At 35.9% G+C, this 8,857-nt stretch overlaps 1 protein-coding gene across 1 annotated transcript; it reads right to left on the reverse strand.

Moving 5' to 3' along the window:
- Positions 1–4,433: 4,433 nt before the first annotated feature.
- On the reverse strand, positions 4,434–7,797 carry LOC136272138 (tripartite motif-containing protein 2-like). The gene is made up of 2 exons (XM_066073216.1): positions 7,705–7,797; positions 4,434–6,163 (listed from the first exon to the last, which is right to left on the reverse strand). Exon 2 carries the CDS (start codon positions 6,161–6,163, stop codon positions 4,457–4,459), a length of 1,707 nt encoding a protein of 568 aa, XP_065929288.1. The 5' UTR covers positions 7,705–7,797; the 3' UTR covers positions 4,434–4,456.
- Between the last annotated feature and the right edge of the window lie 1,060 nt (positions 7,798–8,857).

An 8,857-nucleotide genomic window follows, 5' to 3' on the forward strand; every position in this document is an offset into this window, starting at 1 on the left:
CGTACAGACCAGTATTCGTCACCATTTTATACAATGTATTTTCTGTTCGCTAAACATAATTTACAAACAAGTATCTTTTCAAATCAAGTTGCAAAATGAAAAGAGGAATAAAGCTTTATCTAGCATTTAGTGAATGGTTACAAACATAAGGGGCCCTATTTCACATTTTTCCAGACTCCCTACTTATGATTCTGACATAACATGCGTATCTTTAGCAAAGAATCGTACTTAATTCTGGTTAATTGTAAAAAGCTAATTGCATTTGCCTACAAACTGTTAACATTGTATTTTAATAACCTAGTCTGCGTTTCTTAAATAATTTGTTTGGCAAAGAAATATCAATCAGCTTGACATTTTAACACTTCTTATATATAACTATTTTAAAAGTTAATTTGAATGAGTCTTCATGATAACCCTTACCCACCCTATCAAGGCAACAGTTTCTCATTATATCAATTGCACCTAATTGCCTGCTTGATATTCACCCGGAAGTAGAGAGGAAGATTTCAGAAATTTCAATTGGTGCAGGTTTATTTGACTAGGCTGCACATGTTTGGCCCTTAGGAGATACAGGGGGTAATAAATTTCGTAATCAACACAAGATAGACAACAGATATAGTAAAATTTGTGCGAGTACGTAGATTTTGATATGAGGTAAACATGAATATTCAATTATTATAAAAAAATGAATATCTGTAATTTCAGATATTGTCACGAATTTTCCGTCATAAACATTGCCGAAATGGAAATAGAGGTAAGGAATGAAGACTTTCGGAGCCTCTCTGTTTGCTTAATGACTTTCAATGGGATAAAGCCCTATTATAAAGCCGTGGTGGAAAATCTACTACATGTGTAGCCATTTTCCGGGGAAAAGCTGCAATACATTGGTAGCATTTTTTTTTCGGGAAGGAGGAGAATTGACACAATATTTAACATCTGTACAAAGAAATAATGGGAAAAACCTGTTTAGGTGTATGTGGGTTATATAAAGAAGGTACGGATTGCGGCGGGGAGGAAAGAAGAGGATAAAACGTACGCTCAACTAGAACCCCAGGTCATTTACAACTATTCACAACTACCAAATCTGTGCATCCCGCTACAAAATGTAGTGCATTACAACCGCAAAGTGAAAGTAGAATAACTCGTACCCCTCCCCCACCCACCCCGTAGACCTTTTACTGATACTTTAATATAATGGTAAAATAATTTGATAATAAATTACATAAAGTGACATCTGATGTCCGTAATGGAAACATGCCAAAACAGTTTTGTATGAAAAAATATCTGACAGTTTCGAAGCCCGTTAGTGCCGAGAACTGTCTGATATTTTGTTCAAACAGAGCTGTTTTCGGCATTTATTGTACCGAAACACTGCTATTGAATTTCATTGTCGATATACCTGACACTGTGAGACAGTCTAATTTTGAAGGATATCAGTACTGTAACCACGAGTAATGGTCTTATTTTAAGAAGCTCACTAATATCGGACTGTACAGGTAAAATTTTAGACTGCTGAGACAAAGGAATGACATCAAATTTGTGTTCTAATTAAAGATACATCGTATTACAAAGGCGACCTTATAACCTCTAGCTAACATCTAGTCTCTTTATTGTCATTACGGAGTAGGTGTTTCCCTGTCTACAGGTGGTGTATTAGGGTTAGAGTTCACAATTTCTCTCCCCTCGCTCCACCCACCACTTCTCTGGATTTTCACTCATCAAATTCAAAAAATATTCAAATTACAAAAATAAATATAGTAAACACGGACCTATTGTGAATTGCATCTGAGACCCCCCCCCCCCCCGCCCCACATCCTTTGACGACAAAAAATAAGGAATAAATGTGATCGAAATGGGTACCGTTTTTGCTTATTAATAAAATCGAAGTCTGAACTTTTGTTTTCAGTAGATTAGGGTGATAATTTTTCACACACCACATGTTTTACCTGTTGTCTCCTTACAAGCTATATAATCTCTGGTCTACCTAATCATGTACAATATATGGTGAACTCTGGTTTTCGTATTCATTAACATCTTTCTGTGACACATACATGTTCCCTCTAATAATTATGTTCTTCCCAATAAACAATATAAAATGGTGAATGTTTCTCGTCTTGTAAAATGACATAAGATAACCTCTGCATCTGGTATTCATATTGAATTTCAAAATATTACATTGATTTAGAAGCTAAGGTGACCTTTGGTTTCCTATTAGACATCCCACTTAAGGTGACATTGGTCTCTTTACAGTGGATGCATTCTGCATGGTGATTCTCCATCTTTTAAAAGAAGGTAACATCTGGTCTCTGTATTGATTAACAATTTACAACAATAATTTAGGTCTAAAGGTGACCTCTCATCTCCTTATTGATAATTTATTAAATTTGACCCCTGGTCTCTCTACAGTGGATAACTTTAGTCTCTCTACAGTGGATTACTTTGATATCTCCACCTTACAGAATGACATTAGGTGACCTCTGGTCTCCTTATTAATTAACAAAATTATTACGACACATATCTAAGACCTAAAACGAACCCTGGTTTACCTAGTTTGAAAATAAACTTTGCAGCAAAAGAAGGAAGGTATGGAAATATTTTCATTTGTGTACTGAAAAATAAAATACCATAGCTTATCAATAAAACGGAAATAATTCATGTCCGCGAAAAAACATAAGAGCGGAAAAAGTTGAGTTCTTAAATTACACCGAGAAGGTATAGAAGTTATAGATATAAATAGACCTTATCAGAAGATTATGATAATAAATTCATATTTCAGAGGTTCAAAATTATCGGCTCGTAAGTACACATACATGTACACTTTATATGTACATGTTTGCCAATGTCGTTTAAGATTTGATTCGTCATTGAAGAGGCTTCAAAGGCAACAAAAATCCCCATCAGATCATCCTTAAGTTTATTTTGTATATCATGATATATGTCTTCATTTATTTACTTATTAATTTTTGCATTATGTAATTCAACTATATAATCGAATATGTGTTGAGTTGTGTCTGTAGTACAGTTGCGGTCAACCAAGCGAGCTACATTTCGCAGCATGGAGGGCATTTACGCAATGTATGCCATCTTGTGACGGATATGTTTTATGTTTTTTGAGCTTTTCTCGTAATATACGCCGTTATCAAATCTCTCCCCACCAACAATCATCTCGTCTTTAGTGTCTAGCTCTAAGGATAATGTATACGTAGTGTAAGTGTGGTTTTGTAATAAAACCTAGGGCTATACTACAGTCTTCCCAAACATATCTATGCAGCACATTTGGCCAATTTATAATAAAAACGCACATACATCCATGGAAAGAAGTGCAATTGAAATTGATGAATGTGAAAATTGCCAAGATATCGTCATCGTCACTCAGAACAATTCAAAGGAACAAAAACAGATTTATTTCTTTTGAAGATGTATAATAAGGGAATGTTTACATCTATTTCTATTCTCCATTCGGTAGTCGGTCGGAATATCTCGCGCTATCCGGGTCTGCTGCAATGCATACTCGTTCATTAATATTTTCGTATAGAATGAGAATTGGATAAATATAGCAAGATTTTAATTAAATTACCAACACTGGATTACATATAACTTAGCAGTGATTCAATACCAAATAGTAGAGTTAGACCGTTTATTCATTTGACAGTGATACCATTAAAAATGATTTCACATTATTTAACGTTTTGTCCTGATCATCAATGTTTTACTTTGATTCTTGCGAGAATGTGAGAGAGTCAGGTGCAATGCTTTGCGTTGCATTATGGGTCGACATTTACCGACACCGAAAAATCTGACGGATCAAATGCAAGAAAACCATTGTAATGTCATTCTATTGTATTTCGAATTACACAGAGTTTAAAAGAAGTTGGCCGTTGGATATCGTGTATGCTGTGTCAGCAGATTACAATGTACATACTAGTCATTATTTCTTTTTAACTTGCTTGTTCTCGTGAGAGCGAGACATGGAAAACCTTATTTACAGAAAACTACTGGTTCGATAAAAATCGGATATTATTGGTCCGAGAAAATGACGCCAAAACAATCCGTGAAATGAATGTGCAGCTGGTCCAAATTTTCTATGCGCAAACGCCTTGTCGTTCAAAAAGACCTCGCTTCAATAGCTACTGTGATGGGCCTATTTTTAAAAATTGTCTTAATTACTAGTATTGTGCATGGATATCATAGCGATAAAACACACCATATTTAGATTTCAGAAATAACAGATTTTAGTTTTTTTTGAGTGTGTAACTTCTAGAAATGAATAGTGTTAATACATGTATATTTAAGTGTAAATTCTTCAGCTATGAAATTAATCCTATTACAAATATTAGGACCATACACTCACATGGTTAAGTGAATGCTGTATATATATATGTGTATTTCAAAAAAACACTGTAGATACCAACAGTTGTCCACTATCACAAAGTTGTTGTTATGGGATATATAATGTTCACTGTAGATACTTGTACACTGTCACTGTGTTGCTGTGAAGTTTGCCCACAATAAGATTGTTCTCATCATCCACAAACACACTACGAAGATCCTTTACCCCTTGTTGTTTTGTGAGTAGTACACACAAGAACTGACCGTCCTGATCCAGAAGATCAACTGTGTCACTCAAATAATCACACACCAAGATGTGACCGAGGACATCAGTACATATTCCACAGGGGTTAAACACTGACCCCTGACCTTTGTAGGAGAACCTGTGTTGTCCTGATTTATTCACCACCACTACAGCCTGTTTGAATAAATCTGATGTACAGATATCACCATTAATATTTTCTGTGATGTAGTGTGGATAACTATACAATTCCTGTCCTTTGTTGTCCCTCTCTATGTTTTGTATTTCTTTCCCTGTCATGTTGTACCTGGTGACTTTTCCCAGCTGCATCCCCACCAGAATGTCCCCGTTGATGTGGGAAGAGTGTATGCTGAGTGGTCTCCAGTTTCCTGTTTCAATGAATTCAGTTATTTTATTACCTGAAGTAATCCTATTGATGACTTTATTGTCTCTGTCTGTATAGATCAGATCCCCTTCCTGTGTGACTGTATGGTTACCTTCACCACTGCAACTGGTTTGTATCTCCTGTAGCTGATTCCCCTGTAGATCTGTTTGGACAAGGTTACCATCACCATCACTGACCCAGAGTCTGCCCGATTTACCCAGTGATAAATGATATACACTGTCAACACCTGGTACTGTGTTCTTCCTGATCTTAGTGACAGAGGATGACAGAGACAGTGTTTGTTTCACGTCAGACTTTCTCTGTTTTACTGTAGGTTTCAATTGTAATGAGGCAGTCTCAATCATTTTTATCTTCCTGTTCTCTGGTTTAGTATTTGAAACAGTGATATTACCCAGTAGTTTGGCGACATCTTCCTTGCTGTATTGACAAGCAGAAAATACAGGTGGGACCGGTTTGGATGTCTCCGGTATGGGTCGTATGATCAGGTCTTCTGACTTGAGAGCAAATGTTAATTGTTCTATATTTGAAGGAGATAGGTAGCCATAATATGTTTTGACTAAGTCATTGAGATAATTCATATAGGCATCAATTTCTTGGTTTTGTCCATTTAATGTTTCTAATATTGACTTTTCTATTTTGTTGGTTTGTTCTATGTTATCTGATGTGACGGTGTCAACCAGATTTTTCAAAGACTCAGCTTCAGCTTTCATGGATTTTCTTAAACCCTTCATAATCTTCTTTATTTCTTTGACATCTGCAGCAATTTCCTTTTTCAAGTTTTGAGAAGTAGGCTCAAAATGATTTCGAATTTTTGCTATTTCTTCATGACATAGTGTAACATTTTCACCAAAGACAATTTCTAGATCAGTAAACACGTGACCGCGATGTTCTTTTGTAGTTGCGCATTTGTAACAAAGGGGAATTTGGCATTCCTCACAGAGAAGATCAATGTCTTTTGTGGAGTGAATCTTGCATTTCTCCACAGGAAGTTGCCGCTTTCGTTGTTTATAATGGACCACTTCGTGATTGTTGGTTTTCTTATTCTTCTGATGTTCATGTCTGCATTGTTCACACATTTGTTGGTGACAATTATTGCAGTAAAACTGGCAAAATTTCTCACAGTCTTCAGTGCCACACACCAAATAGTGCTGGGCATCAGGTGGTATTTGGGATTCAGATAATGCCATCTGAAACAAGAAAAGTACATGTACATTTGTAAAGAAAGTTAAAGGAATCTGTACCATTTATTTTGCCATAAAAAATTATAAAGGAGTCCCACATCCCCATCAAAATAAAGGTGAAAAAGGCAAGTATAAACACATGTCTAACCATAAAACAGTAGATATGCATGTTGACATCTAAGTCACAATTTCATGAATTTGGGACTGAAGCATTTAATTTGGGGGGGGGGGGGGTGGTTTCGAGGAATAATTGCAGCGATGTCTCTTTTTCAAAAATAAGTTTTAGTGTGTCCATTAAAAGAAATAATGTGTGTGAAAGTTAATAGCAACGCCTCTGATTTAAACCTCAGGAGCGTGTGGATAATTTTTTGATCCGCCTCAGGTTGGAAACAAAATGGCGTCTTACAGGCAAGCAGACGCTCGGTTTTCTTTCTTAAATATTGTGTAGTAGAAATAATATCTTGCTTATTTTTGTCAAATATCATAACACGGAGGTAAATATTCTTCGAAATTAGACGCAAACAAAAAATGCCCTTTCCTCAAATTGAATTACAAGTCAAACAATCAGTGGCATGTGTCATCGCACGGATACAAATGTGATACGTTTTCATATGCTTACCTTTGTTAAGGTGAGTTCCGAGATTTTGAAGTAATCTTTTTTCATTACCAACACTTATTGTGTCTTAAGAATTTTATTATTTGTTTATTTTGTTTTTTAGCTAAACACACCGAATAGATAGCGGAAATCTTGCTGTTTTTATTACAATCGGCAATAATGGGTGCTCGGCAATAATGGGTACTCGCACGTTAGGACTTATGAACCATAGGCGTCGGAACCGGGGGGGGCTAGGGGGGGGGGGGCTAAGCCCCCCCCCCCCACTTTTTCTCGCAGGAAAGATTAGATTATTGTTCCTAAATTTACCTTGAAAGATTGAGAAGTTGGATTCAGAAGCATACTAGCCCCCCCCCCCCCCCCAGATTATGAATTTCAAGTATAGGTATACCCCCCCCCCCCCCCACGGATTAGGATTTCCAAGATTTTGGCAATTACTTTGTTCTCAATATTTCAGTAATAAGAACTAACAATGTGCATTGTTAATTGGCATATAGTATTTTGGAGCTGGATCCAATATTATCTTATGTAATATGCCAAACTCTGTATACTGTAATGAAATATCTTAACTTACTATGTGACCCTAGCAATGCCCCCCCCCCCCCCCCCCATGCACCGCGCATAAAAGTTTCCATTAACAAATCAAATATGGACTTATGAACAGAATAAAACAGCGTGTGTCTCGTTTGTCTGTGAACAATGTCATTTAGTTTTAAGCAAGCAGTTTATTTGTATTAAAAATAAATATTGTGTGAATGCATAATGCACATATATATTTATATTAAAAAATGGCCACTACTTTCGGTTCAGTATTACGAATTGACATATAGGCCTAAACTTGTCCATTGATTTATAATATTCTGAAACTAAATCCAGTATTACGTTACTAAGGTATACTTCTAATTTTGTACCGTTATGAAATATTTTAACTTACCGTGTGACCGTATCAATGTCACTGAAATTATATTGGGTGGATGACACCCTTGGCAACTCAGATTAATCTAGTAGGAATCATGACAACTCGTCCCCAAGACAAGTCGCCCCCAGTTCAACCAAAGACAACTTGCCCCCATTTTTGGACAAACGCTAATTGCATTCAGCTCGCCGTCGCGGCTGCACAACAGATTTTTTATTGTGAAACGAATTATCCATTTAACAATTTTATAATCATGGACATTATTCTTCACTCTGCCAGAATGAGTGGCAATCGAGACGATGGTAATTGATACACATAGTAATAGAGACGCCCTAAACTTGATATTAATAAGTTTGGTTTAAATCAGGCGATTGATGTCTGAAAAGGAATTCTATTTTAGTAGAAAACTATTAGAATCCTTAAGTATAAAATTAGAAGATATCTAATCTGATTATACTGCCAACTACTTACAATTACTGTGCTAAATATGTGATTTAAGCACTGACATTGAATATGTAATCAATTAACGCGCAACATTCCTAGGTCTAAGATTTGAACCGGTGATAAACTTTAAAGAAGCACTGTGGCTTAGAAGAAATAATTCATATATTATATAACAAATTATGCAAAGATGCATCAACTGGTTCATGCATCACATAGAATCTCTTTGTTACATATTTAAGATCTAAGTACGAAATAACACCCGCCCCCCGATATACCCTCTAGATCCGCACGTGTTCTGGTTTTGCAGGTCAGTAACTATATTATAAAGTACAGTCATTTGGGGGTATAATTTCAAATCACTTTGTACAACTCGGTTTCAAAATATAATTATATGATTGGGTGTTTGGTATCAACAAAAAGGCGATCGTGTCAAAAATCATATCAGTACTATTGTCACAAAATATTTGTATCTTTGAAGTGCTTATGACATCCCCACTTCAGTTGATTGCTGGAACCTTACTTCCGGGTATTTCGAATCAGTCCCTAAACAGGCCCAAAACAGTCCGATAAAAATATTTACACTAGCAAATTAGTTCATATTACTTACCTACAGTATAAGACATCTTTATTTTAGTTTATACTTTTGACTAAGTTAAATTTATGTAATAACGTCCATTATATGAACCGCCTGTATAGGCTATAGGAAACGTACCGACCAGTATTCTTT

This window comes from Magallana gigas, chromosome 10 (genome assembly GCF_963853765.1).
Source record: "Magallana gigas chromosome 10, xbMagGiga1.1, whole genome shotgun sequence".
In the NCBI taxonomy this organism is placed as follows: domain Eukaryota; kingdom Metazoa; phylum Mollusca; class Bivalvia; order Ostreida; family Ostreidae; genus Magallana; species Magallana gigas.